This window comes from Aedes aegypti, chromosome 3 (genome assembly GCF_002204515.2).
Source record: "Aedes aegypti strain LVP_AGWG chromosome 3, AaegL5.0 Primary Assembly, whole genome shotgun sequence".
NCBI classification, from domain to species: domain Eukaryota; kingdom Metazoa; phylum Arthropoda; class Insecta; order Diptera; family Culicidae; genus Aedes; species Aedes aegypti.
In genome coordinates, this window is record NC_035109.1 from 58,827,147 (window position 1) to 58,850,265 (window position 23,119).

The following is a 23,119-nucleotide window of genomic DNA, read 5'->3' on the forward strand; positions in this document are numbered from 1 at the left end:
ATGCAGCTCAGTCATAGAATGCAATTATTTGAAAAATCTTGAAGTTTGATGTGTTGCATGATAGTATTGACTCGTTTCCAAAAATGGCCCCGGAACCGGTTCCCCGGAACATCCGGAAATTGTGATCCGCGGCATGCAGTGACCATGATGGCCTTGTAGACATCCGTCCTCATCGTTATAGAGCTAATCATTGTAAAAAATCAGCTGATTTCATATTGCAAATTCACTTTTTCGAAACTGGCCAATTCGAAACACCCATTTTGATTCCGGAATAACTCCGGAACCAGGTGACCAATCCTAAAATTTTGTCCAAGCCCTCAAACTAGAAGGATATGCGCTTCTTGTGTCAAAATTTGGTTTAAAAATACCAAAAAAAAACAAAAAAGTTACAGCCCAAAACGTGTTTTTTTCAACACTTGTTTATGGGGGTTGGTAATGGAAGGGTTGAGATCTGATATTCAACATTATAAATGAAGAGATTTGCAGTGTTTAAAATATACCGGATGGGATCATTCGGACATAATGCCCGGAAGAACCGGCTGTAGATTTGTTGTATACTAAACCGTTTCAATTCTCGAAAAGTAGAAATCAAACATAATTGTGCACTAAAATGCCTTCCTATAAGCTTTGCGCAGATGTTCAGATACAAATTGGTCACTTTATCGTAAGTTTGACGCGTTCCGGGACCCGAAAATGGTCATTTGTAGGATTAATCAAATACAAAACTTATAGTTATCCAATTCAATCGTTTCTCAAAAGGTTTACACTGATGTAATTTTCTTAAAATTCCGCCATGTAGTGGCCACATTATAGCCGATTCCGGAAATTATCTGTGATTTGAAATTTGCCTAACTCCAGGGGCACATACGCACAGTACCCTTTTCACCCAACCTGACCCCAGTGATGCATTTGAACGCGTTCAGTTCGCGTTCCAGTTCAATTTTTTGAACGCAGCGATCAAGTAGGCTTGAACATTGAGCAGTTCAAAAATATGAACCCGTGCGAGCCAAAAACTGAACCCAATTGACTTGACTGATACACGACAAAAATCTATGTCAAAGCTATGCTTAGAAATATAAAACAGCAAGAGCAGTATGATTTTTCTGTTCATGAAAATTTGAGACGATCAATTCATTCATTTCTCACGTAAGAGCTCCAATCTGAATTGTGAACTGAACGAGCCGTTCTTGAGCAGCGGCTGGCTCTTGCTCGAAAGTTCATTGTCTACTGCGTTCTCGTGCAAATTTGGCTCGGGCTCCGTTCACTTTTGGCTCGCGTTCAGTTCAAAATGCATCACTGCCTGACCCAGTGACCCACCAGAATAACTCCGGCCACAGGAATATTTCCGCGTTCCTCTCGTCACTTCTAGAAACTAGATATGTGTGCCAGTATATTGACAAAAAAAATCATTTGGATCCATTAAGAATTCACTGAGCGGTGAGGGTTTTACAATTTTTGCTTTCACTTAGGCCTATACGGGTTAAAGAAAAAATAATTCATACGAAGCCAAAACCATAACTCATAAGCAAAATCAAACACGGTGTAAAAAAAATAGATCTGGAATTAATTCTAAATCACTGTTGAAAATTGACTGCTTTTGACGTCTAGAGGGATGGTTTAGGGATTCGATGTATTGTCTTTCGACATTTTGTACCTTGTACATAATCGATTCATTCCACTTCGCAATAAAATTACCGTACCGTTATTTGTAACACGTTTCACTTCATTGTCAACCACTTGGACCCGAATGGAATACAAAATCGGTAATCGTCAAATAAATTGCGGGTACAAAATTGCGCCAATTTTTCGTTATCTTTTGTTCCCATGCTGAAAGCAATTTCACTATGCAAATCGTGTTTTCCCTACTGGAGGTTTTTTTTTGCCACGTTCAATTCCAAGAGGAAAAGTTTGCCATCCGATTTATTGTGACCTTGAACAAAATCGTTTCTCCAAAGTTACAGTAATTTTGACGCTTTAGGTGTCCGGATGTGGTTTGAAGGAAGACTGCCTCGATGGGATGGATGGATGAAAGGACGGACAGAGATTCATGTTCGGTAATAGGCGACATCAGAACGTTGCCCTCCAATTGCCCAAAAGCTTTTTCCGATTGATTGATGGGTTGCGAAACTTTTAACAAATTACACGATGTTCCCTAAAAGCTTGATTGATGTTGCGGTTCCGATGATGAGCCGGTTTATGTTGAGAATGTTCTAAACAAATGATTTCTTTTCCACGCCATTGAATGCTTTTAGGGTTTTCCATATGGAACTGTTTTCCTTTTATGGACACATCCCAACCTGGACAATTTTAGATTAGGAATAGATTGATTGAACACGCATATTGAATACAACAAAATAACTTTTACTTTTCTTGAGAACTTAATTCCAAACGGAAATAGGCCAAGGTTTTCGGGTATAAATAATTTCTTTTGGTATTTATCTTAGGATTCCTTTAGAGTTCCACCAGTGGATTACAAAACCAATTCCTGAAAAAATATTTAGTGGAATGTGTAGATGAATCACTCAAGGAATTCGTAAATCTATTTATAGAGGGATCTTTGAAAAAAATACCTTCACGAATCCTTCAAAAAAATCATAATGGATCCATATTAGAGAACTATGTAGTAGTTCTGCTGGTAAGATTGTTGACAGAAATCTGTTGAGTTTGCTAACAGATTGATGACAGTTTCTTAAAAAAGGCCTTTTTCAACTGATTACAAAAACTTGAGGAGTTTTCAAGAAATTCATCAAGAAGAAATTATTAAAGCACCAAAACAGCTCATTTATTTCCTTAACTCCAACGTATCATTTTAAATTAATATCCTCTTCAAGAAAAAGATGTAAATGAATAAATAAAAACATAGAGACAAAACACTGAAAAATACTTATTGTATCATTCTGAAAAAGGCCCCTTTCAGAATGATACAATAAGTATTTTTCAGTGTTTTGTCTCTAAGTTTTTACCATAGCCGAGTGGTAAGAGTCCGCGGCTACAAAGCAAAGCCATGCTGAAGGTGTCTGGGTTCGATTCCCGGTCGGTCCAAGATCTTTTCGTAATGGAAATTTCCTAGACTTCCCTGGGCATAGAGTATCATCGTACTTGCCACACGATATACGAATGCGAAAATGGCAACTTAGGCAAAGTAAGCTCTCAGTTAATAATCGTGGAAGTGCTCATAAGAACACTAAGCTGAGAAGCAGGCTCTGTTTCAGTGAGGACGTTAATGCCAAGAAAAAGAAGAATCATTCTGAAAACTTGTGTGAAATATAATCCAAATCAATGATAATCAGGCTTGACTTCTAGAAATTAAGACTCATTCTGCATGTAATTTGTCCATTGGAATACGGCAACCATACCATTTCAAAGATCGGTAAGCTGAGCATGGATCCTAAAAGCCTATAGGTTTGTGTGTAATGAACAGTAATAATGAATTTTCCAAGGTCAATTAAATTTCAACCATAGGGAGTACAGCGCATACATCTATTCGGATTGAATTATTTGTCATGATGCCACAAAACCAAACCAATAATGGCATTCGATGGATTCTCTGCATCTTTGATGAGACGGATGTTGAAAAGCGTAGAACTCGAAAGCAATCAGAAATCAGTTTTTAATCAGCAACTTTTCATAACACTCTTCCGTTCGTTCCAATTACGATGAAAGCTGATTATTTTCCATCCTTTATATCCTGCTGCCACCATATGATTCACATAAATGTGAGCTGTATGCTATCATCATCATCATCATCAATAGGTGTATCCCACCAGTGCATAATGAAGTTCAAACAAGATTACGCTTTGGATTCGTTCCAAACCGGTCTCCCGTATTCATATGCATTAGGGTGCAGCTGCGGTTCATATTTCGAAAGTCCTCGAATAGTGCTCTCCTGTATTCAGTTCACATAAAGAGATAAACGTCAAAGTGTAAATTGAAAAAAAAATGTGTGGCACAGGCGACTTGGAGGCAAATGTCCAAGTTATAAAATGGTAAATCCGGTAAAGTTTGAATTACTAAAAAATGTGTTATCACAAGCATGAAACGAGCTCACCAGTTGGTAGTCCATTCTCGATTGAACAGCCTTTCACATTCGCGAACGAAACGCGTTTGATCATGATTCCATCGTTCACTCCACAGAAACATAAAACAGAATAAAGTGATCACATACTGCTTCCAATTTCAAATCATTTAGCAATATAGTCTTCAAAATTGAATTTACGATAAATTTGTAGAACAATTTTTTTAATTTTTCACTTTGTTTGACCATACATTTCTGAACACTCAATCGATTTCAAACCGTTTTACGTGCTTTTGAATATATGTTTTTCTGTTTCTACTTCTTTCGGCTTCACGACTCTACATAGACAGAGCTTGCTTATCAGCGTAGTGAGAACATCCATAGTTATTTATTGATAGCTTTATTTGATAATTGACAATTTTTGCATGTGAGAATCGTGTGGCAGTTACAAGGATACTCTATGGCCTGGGAAGTCAAGAAAATTTCCAACCCAAATTGATCCTCGATCGAATAGCTGCGAGTTATTTAAACCATATATCTCAAATATTTGCCAGTTAAACGTTAAAAATAAGACTGGCACTGGTAATTCTCATTTGATAAACCCTCAACTCATAGGTAAATAGCTAATTTTAGACAATTTGATTTGATTTTTTTCATAAAAAATATCCATGTTTTTTGGCATATTTTGTTCAAAAGATTAAATAAGTCACACCCTAATAAACATATATCAGCACCACCATCACCACGTATTAATATCATTCTCCCGTTCTCCTGTCTTTACTTCCACAGATTGCAATTAAAATCGGCATCCCATCTGCATCGCCATCATCACCGCCATCATAGCCGATCCGTTTGTTAACGTCTGATTATTGGTTCTGTTGGGGAGCTGTCACCATTTCCCTGTGGCTGTTCCGGAGTGACCGCAAAGTGTCGTTGTCATCACGTTGTTGCGGACAAGGATCAAGACGAGCTCCTTGCAGGTGCCCGACGACTTTGATAGCTCCAAAGCAACCACCGCCCCAACCGCCCCCACTTTCGCCTCCACCATCAGGGAGCCTCACCACCACCGGAAGACGGGGTGGGTGGCACCGGGTGGGGGCCATGCGTCGCCGGAAGCCGACCGAGGGCTTCCTCCTGTGCGGAATCTTCTTCTGGACGCTTCTGGTTCATCTGATCTCGACATGCCTGGCCATCCAGCTGGAGGAACGGATGGAGATCGTGCGGAAAGTGCTGAAAGAAGTGCCTTTGATCGATGGGTGAGATTGGACGATTTATATCTGTGATTAACATCAAGTAATTTGTCATATATTTTGAACAGCCACAACGACCTACCGTGGAACATTCGGAAGTTTCTCAAGAATCAACTGCGGGAGTTTCGCTTTGGCGAGGATCTGCGCGACATTACTCCGTGGTCGACCAGTGCCTGGAGTCACACCGATTTGCGTCGCCTGAAAGAAGGGATGGTAGCGGCACAGGTAAGTTTTAATTGAAAACAGCCTTCACATTATAATTGCATCACTGTGCCCTTGGCTAGTTCTTCTATACAACTAATTTCACGTCAGCACTTTAACTCGTAATGTTTCAAAATTTGCCGTTCAAAAGTTCCCAATTTGAATATAATAATTCAATAAACATTTTCTATATTAATTCATGAAAATTTGCAATGCTCAACTAGTTTTGACGTCTTTCTAACAGCTCAGTGAGTTTAACTAATAATTTGACTTTTTTATTCAAAAAATAAGTTTTCTAGACAAACTTTTGAATAGAGCCTAAAGTCAAATAAAAAGTGCTGTTATTAATTATGCAGATAGGGGGGGGGGTCTGTAGCCTTGAGGTTACGCTTTCGCTTCATAAGCGGAAGGTCATGGGTTCGATTCCCAGCCCCTCCACAAAAAAAAAACCCGTCCAGCCACCAGAAGACGCCTCACGGAGGACCGAGCTTTGGGGAGCACATCCATCCTCCGTCAGTATCAGATGGTGACTGAGACAAACTGATCCTCTTCGCAGGCAGCTAGCCTCACTAATAGAAGAGCTCTCTCCTACCTGCTCGGTGTGAGAGTAAAAGAGTAGGAGAGAGTGAAACTAGATGTAAATATAGATAAGTTGAAAATAGATCTGTATCGATAAAGAAGCTACAGATCAACTGAGTCCGTCACAGTAGTGGCCACAAGCACGGAGTGCATTAAAAAAAAAAAATTATGCAGATAGGCGATAAATGTTGTGAAAACCACAACTTACATACAGATCGTTCCGACACACCGACACGCGTTCGAGTTAAACTAGGTGTTTTTCCGAGTTTTTCGGGATTTTCGCGATCGAAACGCGTTTGAATCAGTGCTGGCGGTAGTGAAGAAGAAGAGCATAGTGAAGGATTGGTGAAAATCGGAGTTATAACGCCGAAAACGGCGAAAAAAGTGACACCCACGTGCTTCGAAACAGCAAAACAAATTGCCGTCAGCCGGCTCCCCGGCCGTTCTCATTCATCATTCGGTGGTTTCGTTGAAAAAAAAGTGTCGAAAGTTTGGGAAATAAGTTTCATCGAGAAAGTGAGCGATTCTCATCAGGAGTCTACTACAGTAGTGTCCAGTAGTGTGCACAGTGCGGCACAAACTTTTGGGAACGCCGCTTTCTACGACCGAGTAAAAAAGAAGGTAGGATCTTTCCTTATACTTTTTTATAGTCCAATTGGGGTAAGTAACGGGTGACCGTTGTCAGCGAAAGGGTTTTCCACATAAAACAACATTGCGGCCGCTAGTAGCGGCGACCCAGGGGGTCCGCCAAACGTAGATTGCCTGAATTTACGGATCCAACGAACCAATTTGGCGAATTGACGTTTCTCCAGCTGTCTGAAAAAAAAAAAAAACGACAAGTGACAGTTTGGTTCCTTCATCGTCAGAGGCTATCGCAATCCCTCTTTCTCCCACAACAGACCCGCCGATCCGAAGATTATCAACCTCGTCATCCACCACACGATCAGCTACGGATAGTCGCTCCGGCGGCTGCTTCGCCCTGCAATGGAATATCCGTGGTCTTAGGGCCAACATCAGCGAGCTAAAGCTGCTAATCTCCAACCTCGAACCGTGCATCGTAGCTTTGCAGGAGGCCAAGGTGAACCAGACTGTTGTTCCGCCAGACTTCGTTGGCAGAAACTACACGTTGTTGCTACAGTCAAGGAACGCCAACTACTGGCAACATGGTGTAGGCCTTGCCATCCGGGAAGGCATACCTCTCTGCATCTCGTTGCTGCTCGCCTTCATGCGCCGATCCGGGCAACTGTTGTGTCGATATACGTTTCGCCGAGTTCAGCTCAGTGCCAGACCGCACTGGATGAATTTTTCGACTAGCTAGAAGGTCCAATTTTACTCCTCGGAGACTTCAACGCTCAACACATCGCAGGGGGATCGCACCAATCAAGCACGCTTGGGCGATTCATAGCCGAAACAACCCTGACGAAGCAAATGGTGATCTTGAACGACGGCTCAGCTACCTGCATGGACCCGGCTTCGGGCAACACTTCGGCGATCGATGTGACCATCTGCACAGAGAGTCTGGCTCGGAGGTTCACCTGGCGAACCTTAGCAGACACACACGGTAGCGATCACTTCCCGATTGCAGTATCCATACCTGGGTGGTCGAATCAACAAATAACACGAACAATACGAACGGATTACAGCAGAAACCATCCGCCCAGAGGTCGAGTGGAATGTAGGAAGCTTCACCGAAAAACTAATTGAAGCAGCGTCTAAGTCCATCCCGCGGACTAGTGGCCGAATTGGTCCGAAAGCGGTACCATGGAGGTGCCCCAAGGCAAAGGCGACAATTCGTCGTTTACAGCAGGTCAATCCAAATCAACCCGAAGCGTTGGCGCAATTCCAAGCAGCGAAAGCGGAGCCGCGAAAGGCGATTAAAAAAGCGAAGGAGAAATCATGGGAAAGCTTCGTAGGGAAGATTTCCCCGCACAGTACAACAACCGAACTGTGGCGCACGGATAACACCTTGCGTGGAAAACGGCAGAAACGCTCAGTCATCCTCAAACGGCCTAACAGTTTCACGGACAACCCCGAAGAAGTAGCGGAAGAACTGGCGACGTACTACGGCGAAAGATCGGCGACGTCCAGCTACCCTCCATCGTTTCAGATGGCGAACATGGCAGCTGAGAGAGAGCCCATAGATGTTTTGTCTAATACCGGCGACGCGTACAACGTTGACATCACCCTAGCCGAACTTCTGTGGGCTCTCGACAAAGGGCGAGGTGCCTCGACAGGTACCGCTGCTTCAACGTCTTCCCGTGTCCGTAAAAATTGTACAGCTGGAGATGCTGAACAAAATCTGGCGCAACGGTGAGTTTCCCGGTACCGACACGTACTTCGCCGAGCTGGAAAGGTCGATACCAAACGCCGACGAACACTGTTTGATAGCGTCTCTGGATCTGTCGAAGGCATACGACACCACCTGGCGACATGGTATTCTTCGCACCCTGAAATCATGACGGATACGTGGTCGGATGATGAACTTTCTGCAAAGCTTCCTCTCGGAGCGAACGTTTCAGGTGTCGTTGGGTGGTTACACGTCCAGTGAACACAAGCTGGAAAATGGTGTGCCGCAAGGATCAGTGTTATCCGTAACGCTGTTCCTGGTGGCGATGCAGCCAATCTTCCGGATACTGCCGAATGGAGTCGACATACTCCTGTACGCTGACGACATCGTCCTCGTCGTTAAAGGGGCAAAAAGCGAAGGGCTACACACGAAGTTGCAGGCCGCCGTGAAGGCTGTATGTAAATGGGCGAAGAGCGTCGGCTATGCAATGTCTGCTGCAAAGGCGCATGCCCGAATGCATGACGAGAGCCGGCACGGAATATCATTGTAGACCAGGCTTCTGTTCCGAAAACCAACCGGATGAGGGTTCTAGGTGTCACTCTCGATCGTACCTTGACATTCAAACCGCATTGCAAAATGGTGAAGAAAGCATGTAAGTCACGTCTGCGAATACTCCAGATAGCCAAACTACCGCGAGGCAAACGTACAAGTCTGCTGCAAGTTGGATCGGCGTTAGTAACTGCAAAACTGACGTACGGTATCGGATTGGTGAGCCGAGGAAGACCAGCAACATTGCAGATCCTTGCTCCAGCATATAACAAAATGGTCTGGTATGCTTCTGGAGCCTTTGTTACCAGCCCCATAATTTCGGTCATGGCCGAAGCGGGCACCTTACCGTTTGAGCTGTTAGCGGTTCAGTGCATAGCGAGGACAGCCATCCGCATTCTAGGGAAAAAGAGCCAAAATAACTCTCTTCCCTTGATTCGACGCGTTTCGGATCGTTTGGAGGAGCTCACAGGCACGACACACCCTGCTGTCGGTCAACGAACAGAAACCCTCGATTCTGTGGGACGTGAAGAGCAGGATACGAGCCGGGGACCCACCGGAGAAAGTACGTCCAGTCGTCCAGCAACTTTTGTCCACCCACTTCCACAACTCGAGCGTCGTTTACACCGATGGTTTGAAGTGTGACACGGTAGGAGCCGCTTTTTACAATAATGGCATCTCCGGAACTTTTAGTCTTCCGAAGGAGTGTAGCGTCTTCCCTGCTGAAGGTAGCCATTCGGCACCAATGGAATAGCCAATGGTACTGAATAAGAGACAACAAGCTGAGAGAGATAAAGCACGATATTAAGAGGTGGACAGAATTCGGCAATGCGGCAGAAACGCTTGTTAACCAGGCTGCGAATCGGCCACACGCGGCTCACGCACACTTTCCTCCTAAAAAAGGAACCTCCGCCCACCTGCGAGTGTTGCGGAATCACGCTGGATGTACGACATCTCATCTTACATTGCAGAAAATATGAAAATGAAAGAAAACGACACACCATCGATACCCAGACAACCAAAATGTACGTATAACGAAATCACCTGGAGGCTTTGTATGTGAAAAATGTCACTTATAAGATGTCGCAAAAAGGCCTTCTACGTACAAAAGTGGAGGCGTTTTACGTGCATATATTATGTGATGAATGATATAATGCAATGCGAGTGTATAAATTCACTACCGAACTAACCGGTGATCTTATGCGACTTAACTTATGATAACAAATGTTGATTTGACAGCTGCTACGGATTGATTCGATTTACTTTGTACGAATGTACGAGACGAAACAAAATGTACAAATGAACTCTGAAAAAAAGTGTTTTATGCGAGGAAACTCATCAATCTGACGATTTTATGCACCGTGTTTTGCGGATTTGATGCAATTTGTATGAATAAACGAGTTATTACGTGAACTTTTTTGCGGCTTCTGGTTGTCTGGGTACTCTTACCTTGAGAGAAGCACTGGATAGCAGTAAAGACTGAAACGAAAAACTGATGAAGTATTTACATGATGCAAGACTGTGTGTTAAATTGTGAATATGTATTGTAAATTGTGATGAATTAGTAAAAAGTTTGAATATTTTCTCTGACACGAATGCACCCTTCAAGTGTAAAGTGTCACTAATAAAAAAAACAACTCACATAGTAATGATGATATGAATTATTTTGCGATATTAAATTATCCTCTGAAATAATCTTTAGCTATAATCAAAGGAAAATTGGAAAAAAATATTTAAAAAGTTAAAAATCTCTATATTTAAACAAATGCAAATATGTGCAGCTAAATTCTTCACGATTCTTCGATTTATAACTTAAAATACCTTTGGACATCAATTTTAGCATAGCATATACTGACTGTACATGTCTATGGTAGCTACTCCTTGATGGATCGGAACTGGTAAAAATGCATTTCGAACCAAATGAATAGGTGATGGGACTTTTCGCTAACTCTCAAAAAGGTAATTTCAGCAACTCTCATATTATTGATCAATAACGGCGTTGTCGAAGCTCTTACAGTCAATTGGGATGGGGAAGGAAAGTTAGTGTATACCCCACCAGTGGAAAACAAAAAAAAAATAGCACAATTATATCAAGATTTATTAGAAATAATAAACTTTGTTTCATTTTTATTGTAAGCAATTTGAGCTGGATGGAAGTAATCATATTATAACATATGGTCAGTATTCAGACAGACCGGACTAGATGATGTTTTGGCATTCAAAAGATACGGTAAGGACTCCATTAATTCTGATTTTGATACAGATGTATAATCAAATAGATAAGTTACATTATTATAGCGGAATAACGCCAATATTTCGACATTTCGAATGCCTGGGGTTCGTTTTCCTGAAAACATTAAAAAACACTTGGTTCAATCTATCTGAACACCGATCATATTTAAAACAAAATCAATAATAAATAACAAAGGCTTATTTTTATTTCTTTCAATTTAAAACCTTATTATAACACAATTTGTTGTACAAAATTAAAAAGCTAATAACAAATTTTGTTATGATTTTGTTTCGGAAAATAACAAAATGAGTTATATTTTTGCTTGATTTGAAACATAGTCTGTTACATTTTTGTTCAAATTATAACATATTTTGTTTAGTGTAGAGGAAATTATGTTGAAATTATATTAACTACTAATCAGCCAAATTTATAACATACTTTGTTAGCAAAAACGGGCTAACGGAGTGAAAAAATTAAATACAACTCTGTTATCAGTTTCGTGTAATCGGGATACGGTAGTATAACAACATCGCGAAACGTCTAGTCTTCAAATGCTATTTTCTCTTTGAAATAAGCGTTTTAAACCCCGTTTTTTCAACCGACGTAAAAGTTAACGTGAGAACTCATCTTCACGAAGTGCGGTACAGACAAATTGTTATGCGTAGGCGTTAAAAGTGTACGATCCAATGTTAAGTTAACACCGGGCAACAGCGGCATCATCGAGAACAATAAGCACATACAGCAGTGCGTAACGAGTAGTATTGTGTGGGTCAAGCAAATAACCCGAGTGATAGTTTGTGACAATACGTGGCGAAAAAGTGCATGCTGAGACAAATTCGCGTGAAAACCGTTTTCTTGGGTTTCTTATTCCTCAATCCTCATCCTCGCAGCAGGGGTGGGTAGCGGGTGACCGCTACCAATTTTTTCTGCGTTAATTGATTTGTATTTCTTCGATCTGAAAAAAGTGCGTGTGATTGGCTGTGGTTGCTAAATGGCCTCCACCAGTGGAGGCGGCCCCATCGGGCCTTTAAATCGAAACTTCCCTGGGCTAACGGAAACGTTTGGAGCTGTAACAACGCTGCTTCTGATGGGTAAGAATGGATCAGCACTTCCAGAGGACCCCTTCATAGTTGGAGAAAGTGTCGAGGAATGGGCTGGCCCCGTTGAGCGCAGTAATATTGAAGGATATGGCACGAAGTACGTTATGCGGACTAGGAATCAAGCCCAAGTCGAAAAACTGTTGCAATTGAACACTCTCAAGGATGGAACGGAAGTAAGCGTAATACTACACCCCAAGTTCAACACAAGTCGGTGCGTTATTTCCACTTACTCGCTAATCAGCATGGAGGAAAAGGAAATTCTCAACAAGCTTGCCAGTCAAGGTGTCACCGATGTCAGAAGGATCATGAAGGCAAAAAAGGAAAAAACGCCGGCGATTATTCTCACTTTCAGCCGTGCAGAATACCCACAGTCGGTCAAAGTTGGATTACTACAGGTCCCTACCCGACCCTACTATCCTAATCCATTACTCTGCTTCAAATGCTACTCCTACGGCCACTCAAGAAACAACTGCCCAAAGGTGTTTCAACTGTTCGTCACAACATGAGGAGATGGATACATGCGATCAACCTGCCTTCTGCATCAACTGTGAGAAAAACCATCGACCCTTTAACCGTCAATGCGAAGTATACCGGAAGGAAGTGGATATTATCCGAACCAAAATTGATTTCAACCTCTCATACCCGGATGCACGAAAACGAGTCGAAGCAGGAAACGGAAGCTATGCCAAAGTGACGGCGCAGCCTCGTTTGGATAAAACCCGCTTTGATGCTATGGCTGAACAAATTAAGAAGCAGCAAGACATGATCGAAAAGTTGGAACAGCAGCTACAGAATCAGCGAAGTTTGGAAGAAAAGGTGACAGAAATGCTTGAACGTAGCAAAGCAAAAGAGACAAAAATCGAGGAACTCCTGAAATATGTACAGCAGCGCGATGAGAAAATCAGGAAATTGGAAGCGCAAAACAACAACTTAAAGCGTCTCCTGGATGGAATGCAAGCAAAACAGCGGAGTGAATCGCTAACCAGCGAGCCCAGCTTAGAAATGGAAAGCATAAAGCGAAAATCGAAACGCCACACTCAGCCAATAGACCAACAACAAGTATCCAAGGGATCGGCCGGCATGTCACCACCGCCGAAAAGGACCTCCTCTAGAACCAGAAGCCCTATCATGACCAGGCAAACGAGCAATCAAGAGGATACCGCTAAATCGAACTACATCGCAGAATCCAGCTTCAAGTCAACACCACCTAACAAATAATGGCCCAGAACCAGAATCAATTAGTTACGCAATCAACCAACAGCATCCATCCCAAAATCAACAACCACCGGTTTGAAGCGTGCGAACGTGTAGTACCACCTTCACTTCGTAAAGAAGCGCAGGGGGAAGAGGAGACTGTCCGGGACGTTACACCCCAACCCGTCGATGGTAAATCTTCCTCTGCGGCCGGTTGGCACGCACCGCACTCTCAACATCAATCTCAAACAGATCAGCAGAATACAAATCATCCCTCCACTTGTTCCTTACATACCAAAAATGTCCTTTCACATAATTCCCTTAACCCAACCTCTGAGGTTTCAATGAGCGCACTTTCCAGAGCCATGCACGTCTCAACGTCAGAAAAATCAAATATGCCCAAAGAAGCCCCATCTGACGGTACCTTGAACTGTCTGCCACGAGCCGCTCTGACTGACGCCTATCAGTATGATCTTTTCTACAACCATATGCAACGACCAGGATCTTCTGAGATGCCCACCATAACACGATGTCGAACCTTCCCACCACCAAACGCCTATAACCCTAGTGCTGAAGAACAACAGAAATCAGGTTCCGAAAATCTCATCATAAATGATCGCGAATACGGAGAATCATACTCGAATCGTCGAAGGTCTCCAACAATCTCCACGAATGACACCTTTTCTGGTAGCGCAACAACTAGACTCGCACTCCAGTGGAATATAAACGGCCTGTTCAACAACCTAGGCGATCTTCAACTGTTAATACATGACAACGCACCACAGGCAATAGCACTTCAAGAAATTCATTGCCGGAATGCTCGGAACTTAGATCGCTTACTGGAAGGAAAGTATCGGTGGTATGTCAAAACAGGATCCACACTTTTCCAAAATGTTGTCTTAGCTATACACCAGTCCGTGGCGCACACTTTCGTTCCACTCAATACGGCTCTCATAGCCGTAGCTGCAAAAGTTCACCTGCCTATTCGTCACACAATCGTGTCCATCTACCTTCAAAATTCCGGAATTTCAAATCTAGAGGAACAATTAGCGAGTCTTTTCGATCAACTGGAGAAACCCTTGCTCGTTCTTGGGGATTTTAACGGGCATCACTACGCATGGGGCTCACCGAAGACTGATGGAAGGGGTGTCGCCATACTGAACACGGCTGAGCAACATGATCTTATCGTGATGAATGATGGTTCGCCCACATTCCTCCGCACCAACTGCAGATCGTGCATAGATGTATCTCTCGCAAGCAGTAATATCCTTGCTTCTCTAAATTGGTACATTCACTCGGATCCAATGGGAAGTGATCACTTCCCAATTGAAATTCAGCACAATGCCCCCCCACCGGAGACAACCCGTCGTCCAAAATGGAAACTCAACGAAGCAAACTGGGAAGGATATGAACAAACCATCACATCTCTAATAGATCCCAACCGCGAATATCAACTTGAAGAACTATCCAACATCATAATTGATGCTGCAACGAAGCAAATCCCGAAGACGAGCAGTAGACCCGGAAAAAAAGCTTCACACTGGTGGTGCGATGAAGTGAAAACTGCAGTGAAAGCTCGTAGGAAAGCTTTGAGGGCGGTGAAACGTATTCCCAGGGACCACCCCAATAATGATGCAATTCATGCCGAGTACAGACGACTTCGAAACGAGTGTAGAAAGACAATCAGAGAAGCAAAACAGAGGTCTTGGGAGAAATTCCTTGATGGTTTCGATTGTGAGCAATCAACGAGTGAAATGTGGAGGCGAGTCAATGCACTATCTGGTCGAAGGAAATTGAGAGGGATTGCTATTTGCCAAGATGATATCATATCTCGTGACCCAACGTTCGTTGCTAATAACATTGGAAAATACTTCGCTAAGATTTCATCACTTGCTGAGTATGAGGACAGTTTCCTAAAATTCCAAGAAGATAAGAATTGCACGCTATCGAAAATTATCGTTCCGAACGATGAGGAAAATAACGACTTCAACCAGTCTTTCACCCTAGAAGAACTTCTCTTCTCTTTGGATGCCAGCAACGGAAAGTCGGCTGGGCCAGACGGGATAAGTTATCCGTTACTAAAACGTCTGCCATTACGAGGTAAGATTGCGTTATTAGAAATGTTTAATGCTATCTGGAAAGCCGGAAGTTTTCCCCCGGACTGGCGTCACAGTCTCGTTGTCCCGATCCCAAAAAAACAGGCAACGTCAACTAACCCCCAAGACTTTAGACCGATTGCACTAACTAGCTGCATCTCAAAAGTTTTGGAACGCATGGTTAATCGCCGACTAACAACAGTTCTCCAAGAAAAACAACTCCTAGACTTTCGACAGCACGGATTCCTCAAAGGACGTGGCACGGGATCGTACTTGGCATCGTTCGGACAGGTATTACATGACGCTCTCTCCAACGGACTACATGTTGATATAGCTGCATTAGACCTCTCTAAGGCCTACAATAGGGTCTGGCGACCCTCAGTATTGCGCCAGCTCATCAACTGGGGCATCGTAGGAAACATGGGGAAATTCATTAAAGGCTTCCTGGATAGACGAACTTTTCAAGTGATCATCGGGAACACTTTGTCAGAAGAATTCATCGAGGAATCAGGTGTACCGCAAGGATCCGTACTAGCCGTCTCTCTCTTTTTGGTGGCTATGAATTCCGTCTTCAACGATCTCCCCGATGGTATATTTATCTTCGTGTACGCCGATGACATAATTCTTGTCGTTGTTGGTAGAAGTCCCAAACTCATACGGCGTAAGCTCCAATCAGCGGTGCGTAAAGTCTCGAAGTGGGCAGTTTCCTGTGGCTTCAAGATGGCTGCGGAAAAATGTGTAATTTCACATGTTTGTAACTTTAAACATCACCCTTGGACAAACCCAGTAATTGTCGATGGATGTGAGGTTGCGTTCAAAAAAGAAGCAAAAATCCTAGGAGTTGTCGTCGACAGAAAATGCAACTTTGCTTCGCATTTTTCCTTCGTGAAAAAAGACAGCGAAAGTAGAATACGCCTAATTAAAGCTATAAGCGGAAGGCACTCAACTAACAACCGGAGGTCGCTAATGAATATTGGTCGGAGCATAATAATCAGCAAGTTACTGTACGGCCTAGAAATTACAATCCGTTCAGCAACGCTTATGATCCAAATGTTTAGCCCTACTTACAATAAAATGATACGTCTCACTTCTGGTCTACTTCCAAGCTCTCCGACTTTGTCCACAATGGTTGAAGCTGGAATACTCCCTTTTGAGTACACCCTAACTGCGGCAGCAAGCAACAGAGCGATAAGCTTTATCGAAAAAACATACGGCGCACAAAGAGATATTTTTATTCTCGATGAGACAAGAAAGTTATTGCAACAATATACTAATATTGACTTTCCCGAAATAGCCACACTCCACCGAGTCGGAAATCGACGATGGGATCGTCCTAATCCCAAAGTTGATTGGTCAATCAAACGAGAAATACGGGCAGGCGAATCACCGGAAAAAATTCAGGCGATTTTCAACGAACTCATTGAGAATAAATACGCTACACACTGCAAAATCTACACAGATGGTTCACGCTCAAATGGAAAGGTTGGCATTGGTATATCTTCGCCAATAGGAAATTTCGCACGCAGATTACCCGACCAATTTACCGTCTTTTCGGCAGAAGCTGCGGCAGTTTACTTTGCAATCAAGAAGTGTACAAGCATCCCCAACGCATCGATCATCTTTTCTGATTCCGCTAGTACATTGGCTGCATTAGAAAATCCGCAACAAAAGCATCCCCTAATCCAGGCTATCGAAAACTCTATTCTACCCAACACGACTCTTTGCTGGGTTCCAGGACACAGTGGCGTTAGAGGAAACGAGGAAGCAGACAAGCTCGCTAGCATCGGGCGTACATCAACCAAATGGAATCTCGGAATACCTAGGGCAGATATGAAATTAGTAATTCAGAATGCACTACAATGCATGGTATCGAAGATGGGAATCCAACAATGGTGAATTTCTGAGAAAAATCAAAAATACTGTGTCAGAATGGTCAGACAGAAAAATTCGAAAAGAACAGAAGATCTTATCTCGTTTAAGAATAGGGCACACAAGAGTTACACATGCACACTATATCTCCAATTCAACTAAAACAACTTGTGAAACCTGCTCAGTTCCTCTGACTGTTGAACACATTTTACTGAACTGTCAAAAATATGCTGATATACGTAACAATTTGAACCTACAAGATAGTATAAGAACCGTGTTAAGCAATGATGTAAATGAAGAGGAGAAATTGTTGAAGTTTTTGAAAGAAACCAAATTGTACAACGAGATATAAAAATTAGCCTTAAACGTTTGAAGAGGCGAACCAGCTGCGAAAGCTGAAAACCTCTATAATAAAGATAAAAAAAAAAAACTCTGTTATAATCCACTGCTCGGGTAATGATTGCTGCTTCAAGAGACCGAGAATACCTTTCAAAATTCACGGAAAAGGTGTTGATAAGTGATGGAGGAGCAGGATTTGAGAGTCACATATGATCATTAATGGATAAGGAGGAAAAAATACAATTTTTACTTGTAACATAAAAATAAAAAAAAAAGTACGTGGACAAGTACGAAAAACAAGATTTGTGCAGTTTAAAATTATATGAAACAGGAATAAGAGTTTTTGTCGACACTTGTAGTGACGTAGTGATCCATTCTTCTTCTTTCTGGCGTTACGTCCCCACTGGGACAGAGCCTGCTTCTCAGCTTAGTGTTCATATGAGCACTTCCACAGTTATTAACTGAGAGCTTACTATGCCAATGACCATTTTTGCATGTGTATATCGTGTGGCAGGTACGAAGATACTCTATGCCCTGGGAAGTCGAGAAAATTTCCAACCCGAAAAGATCCTCGACCGGTGGGATTCGAACCCACGACCCTCAGCTTGGTCATGCTGAATAGCTGCGCGTTTACCGCTACGGCTATCTGGGCCCCTCTATAGTGATCCATAGTAAAATAAATAAATAAATAACATGCTGTGTCAATGAAATTACAAACGATCTTGCTCTGATATTTCAGAAACATCTTTATCAGAATATGTCGTTTTTTCGATTTTTGGCCGCCTGATCATTTATAATGTGTTGCAGGCAATTTGCAGTTCGCATTCGTTTCAAACGCAATATAGTCGGTATTCAGACAGACCGGATTATTTTATATTTTGACCTTGTAAAGAAATGTGAAGAAATCCATCAATCTTTATAATTCGATGCTTATTCCGGTACAAATGGCTTATTAAATAGAAAAGTTTCTATTCTACGGAAAACAAGGCAAATGTTTTGTTATTTCAAATGATTGGAATACGTTTTCCTGAAAACATTGAAAAAACCCTTGGTTCAATCAGACTTAACACCGAGCATATGTCAATTGCTCTACAATTTCATAGCCCGTCCGTGGACTATGTATTGCACATCGATATGTTACTGATCTAGTCTATTCCTAAATAGTTAGCAGTACCTGATTACCAGGTTGCTAGAGGGATGTTTCGGTATACACCTGAGGTGCATTGAAACGCATAGATTCAGAGTCAGAACAAGACTGTTCTTTCATTGGAACATCAGCTCCTTTTATTTAGTGGCTTTCTGTAATACATTAACACAAATAATACAATCATACAATCTTATGCTAATGGCAAAGATGCCTGGGTCGGCGGTGACAATATTTGGCAATAACAATTTGGGTTGAAATATGAGCCTAGCGCATCGTCCAAACGGACGACCACCAACGAGTAAACATGCAGTCAGCATAACATGTAGCGCACTCGAGTGCCTTGATGCAAATTGCTTACGCATGTTGGCCATCGCACCCATGCTGACCTGACCTAGTCAATTTGTGACAAAACATTCTGTGTTGTATTTATTGCTTGGGTGATAGATGCTGGAAGGATGTTTTGGGTCGTTGCGTGTATAGCACACCTCCCCCCTTTTAGAGAATGATGTAATGAAAGAGAAAGTGTAATGAAATCATTCTTGCGTTTTGCCTTCCCAGATGTCTTTGTTTGAGTTTTACAATATGTTGGTTTTCCTTAAGTTTCTAACACTTTGTCTTAACTAAATAACTTTATTTCTACACTAACCGAATTTTGCACTCCTCAGCATATAGCTGGGAACTTTCACCTACCTCGTTATTTTATTTTTTTAAGTTTCATATTTTTTTTTTTTTTGTGAGAGGTTAGGCTCGGTGGGACTCTAGTTAAAGTTATTTACGCCTTAATTATTCTATTTTTGTGTACATTTACTGATTTTCCTGAAATTATGTGTTCTATTTCGCAATTTGGTTCACTGATTTTTATTATTTTATAAGGTCCAAGATAAAATGAATCTAGTTTTCTTCTATTTTCATTTTTAAAGAAAATCATGTATGGGATTTATGTTATTATCAAACTCTTTTTTTCTTCGGTATTTATGCTCCAATAATTTTTGTTTTACTATTTCATGTGACTTTTCAAGTTTAAACTTTAATTCATTACTGAATGATTCAAAGTTATAAATGGGTTCATTACTATTTTCTAATACGTCTTGCGGGAGAGAAGCCTTTCTGCCAAATATCAACTCAAATGGGGTAAAATTATGATCTGTGTGCGGGGTTGTGTTGTATGAGAATTCATAATATTTGATCCAATCATCCCAATCAGACTGATGCTCATTGGTGAACGATCGCAGATACTCATTAAGGCATCTGTGATTTCTCTCCAATGAACCAATAGATTGAGGGTGATATGGTGTTGAAAAGGTTTGCTTAATTTGGAGTAACTTACTAATCTGTTCAAGTACTTCATTGTTATATTCAGTACCTTGATCAGATCGTAGTTCGAGAAAATTGCCAAAAGTCAGAATAAAATTTTCGACTAATGCTCTAGCTTTGGTGTTTGCTTCTTTATTAGGGATCGGAATTATGGATATATATTTTGTAAGGTCACATTGAATCGTAATGCAGTACCGGTTATTTTTATTAGATTTGGGTAAAGGACCAACTGTGTCTATTGATATTACTTCGAAAGCTTTTGATGGTGTTGTGGTTATGACCGTTGGTTCTTTCGTATGCTTGATAATCTTATTTCTTTTGCACAATTCGCAGGCCTGGACGAATTGGGCAATAGACCTTTTCATATCGCGCCATCTATATTTTTCTCGGAGTCTTAGGTACAGTCTGAATTGACCTACATGTCCTCCAACTGGTGTATTATGATGATTGCTTAGTAATGTTTGAATTTCTTCCGGGTTATTTATAAAGATTGGTTCTTTATAAATTATAATTTTTAAAGTTTTTAATATTTTATTAGCTATAGTTTTTAATAAATTTAATGGTACTACGGTAAAAATAAAATCGTTTGCCGGCAATGCTAAATTTTTCGCGCCTAGTCATTCGCCTTTGGATTTCTCCCCACAAACTTAAAACAAGCTGAATTGTTACACCAGCCGATATGAACCACAACCAGGTTGTTATGGAGTTCAGTGTTGTCGTGTGCTCTAACTGGTTGTTCACAATTTCGATGTGACTATCACCGTTATGATTCACTTGGGCTTTTGATTCCTCGGAGCCCATTCTTCGTGGTGTTTCACTAACTTGCACGGGTCTGGATTATTCACAATTATTCTCACTTGACTTTTTCCGACGATTACTGGTTCGGATTAACTCATGGTCGCCATTTCATAGCCCGTCCGTGGACTATGTATTGCACATCGATATGTTACTGATCTAGTCTATTCCTAAATAGTTAGCAGTACCTGATTACCAGGTTGCTAGAGGGATGTTTCGGTATACACCTGAGGTGCATTGAAACGCATAGATTCAGAGTCAGAACAAGACTGTTCTTTCATTGGAACATCAGCTCCTTTTATTTAGTGGCTTTCTGTAATACATTAACACAAATAATACAATCATACAATCTTATGCTAATGGCAAAGATGCCTGGGTCGGCGGTGACAATATTTGGCAATAACAATTTGGGTTGAAATATGAGCCTAGCGCATCGTCCAAACGGACGACCACCAACGAGTAAACATGCAGTCAGCATAACATGTAGCGCACTCGAGTGCCTTGATGCAAATTGCTTACGCATGTTGGCCATCGCACCCATGCTGACCTGACCTAGTCAATTTGTGACAAAACATTCTGTGTTGTATTTATTGCTTGGGTGATAGATGCTGGAAGGATGTTTTGGGTCGTTGCGTGTATAGCACAACAAGCTGTAGCTGAAATACTGTTGATACAACTGAAATGTTCTGTTGGATGTAAGGTATGAATCTTTGCCCCGCATTACTTTTAAAGTAATGATTTTTTTCAATGAACTTGAATTTACTTTCTTTGGTTTCCTAAGGTACTCTAAAAACTACGCTAGCAATGCTTTTAAGCTTTAAGGAACATGTTTTCAAAATCTCGTTTGGGTCCTCTCGTATCTGCTCAGCAAATGTTACACTTTGATCATCCATAAGAAAAACATAATCCAATAAAATTTTTTAAGAAAATTCTACACCAACTTCGACAGCATCAGCCCTAGTGGTTTTAAATATTGCGATATTAATTTATTTCAATTGTTCAGTTAAAAAAAATTCAAATTGAAGAAAGTCGGAATAAAAGTTACCTGCGACGGCATAAGCAGAGGTATTTCCATTTGATTTGGAACTTTTCAATCTGTTACCCGTAGGAAGAAAATGGAAAGAACTGAAATTGCCTTTGAACTGAAGTTGGCATATGAATTATATCGGGTACTTCCTTTCAATTTGAAAAGATTCGAACGGTTACCTAACGGAAGAAAATTAGCTTGTGAATGAGCATGCTTATAATTTGCCTGATGGGTATGATTCTTAAGCAAGCTATCTGGAGAAATCCGGGAACTAAAAACGTTACCGTTAATCTGTCTGATACGAGCCTCAACGACTCGTTTGCCTGAAGGGCAATCCCAATAGTTAGACTTATGGTTGCCCCCGTAATAAGCGCATACCAACTTTTTTGTATATTCCTTCACAGGGCACCCTTGACGTGAGAAGAACCTCCGCATACCATGCATTTAGCATCCATGCGGCAATGTTTTGTACCATGACCCGCTTTCGATACCGATGGAACTGAGTGGGGTTCTGAAAATTTCCTCCAGGTTTCTGGTATTATTCTCATGTCACACGGACATCAAACATTAGTGCTTTTTCTAGAGCTTGGATATTATTTAGATCACTTTTGTTAAAGTGAACGAAATAATATTCTTGAGAAAGCCCTCTCCAAAGACTGCCAGATATGGTGCATTTTTCCATAATGATTACTTGGACTGGGTAAAATCCAAGTGAATAATTTATTTTTCATTTTATTCTCTTAAGCTGACTTATAGTCACTTGTGAACTTTCAAGACAACCGTGAACAAACGTTCAGTTCTGTCATCATAAGTAACAAAAATGTGCTTCTTCTCTTCAAGATGTTTGAGAAGAAATTCGCGGTCTTTTAGAGTTTCCAGCAAAACGCGACAGTCTCCTTTCTTAGGGATTTGGAAGGAAACCTTGATTACCCAAATGGAGCTCAAGATCTCCTGCTTAAATCCCCCAAATACGGAACAACTGACCACGATAGGCGGCACTCTTTGCTTCCTCACAAGCTAGAGACTGCTTCGATTTGATGTTCGGAAAATTGGTTTAAAGCATCGATGATGATTGCTCATTTAGATGCAATTATCAACATTAATAATTCGAAGGAAGCGCGCATTCC

The 23,119-nt window shown here is 41.5% G+C and overlaps 1 protein-coding gene across 1 annotated transcript in view; it reads left to right on the plus strand.

The window, feature by feature from the left end:
* LOC5566575 (dipeptidase 1) overlaps positions 1-23,119 on the plus strand; it is a 177,492-nt gene that overhangs the window by 93,438 nt on the left and 60,935 nt on the right. Inside the window, exons 2-3 of the mRNA XM_021850354.1 lie at positions 4,805-5,271; positions 5,334-5,490. Of these exons, the coding sequence (XP_021706046.1) occupies positions 5,117-5,271; positions 5,334-5,490 (312 nt within the window). The 5' untranslated portion in view covers positions 4,805-5,116. The remainder of the gene's footprint in view (positions 1-4,804; positions 5,272-5,333; positions 5,491-23,119) is intronic.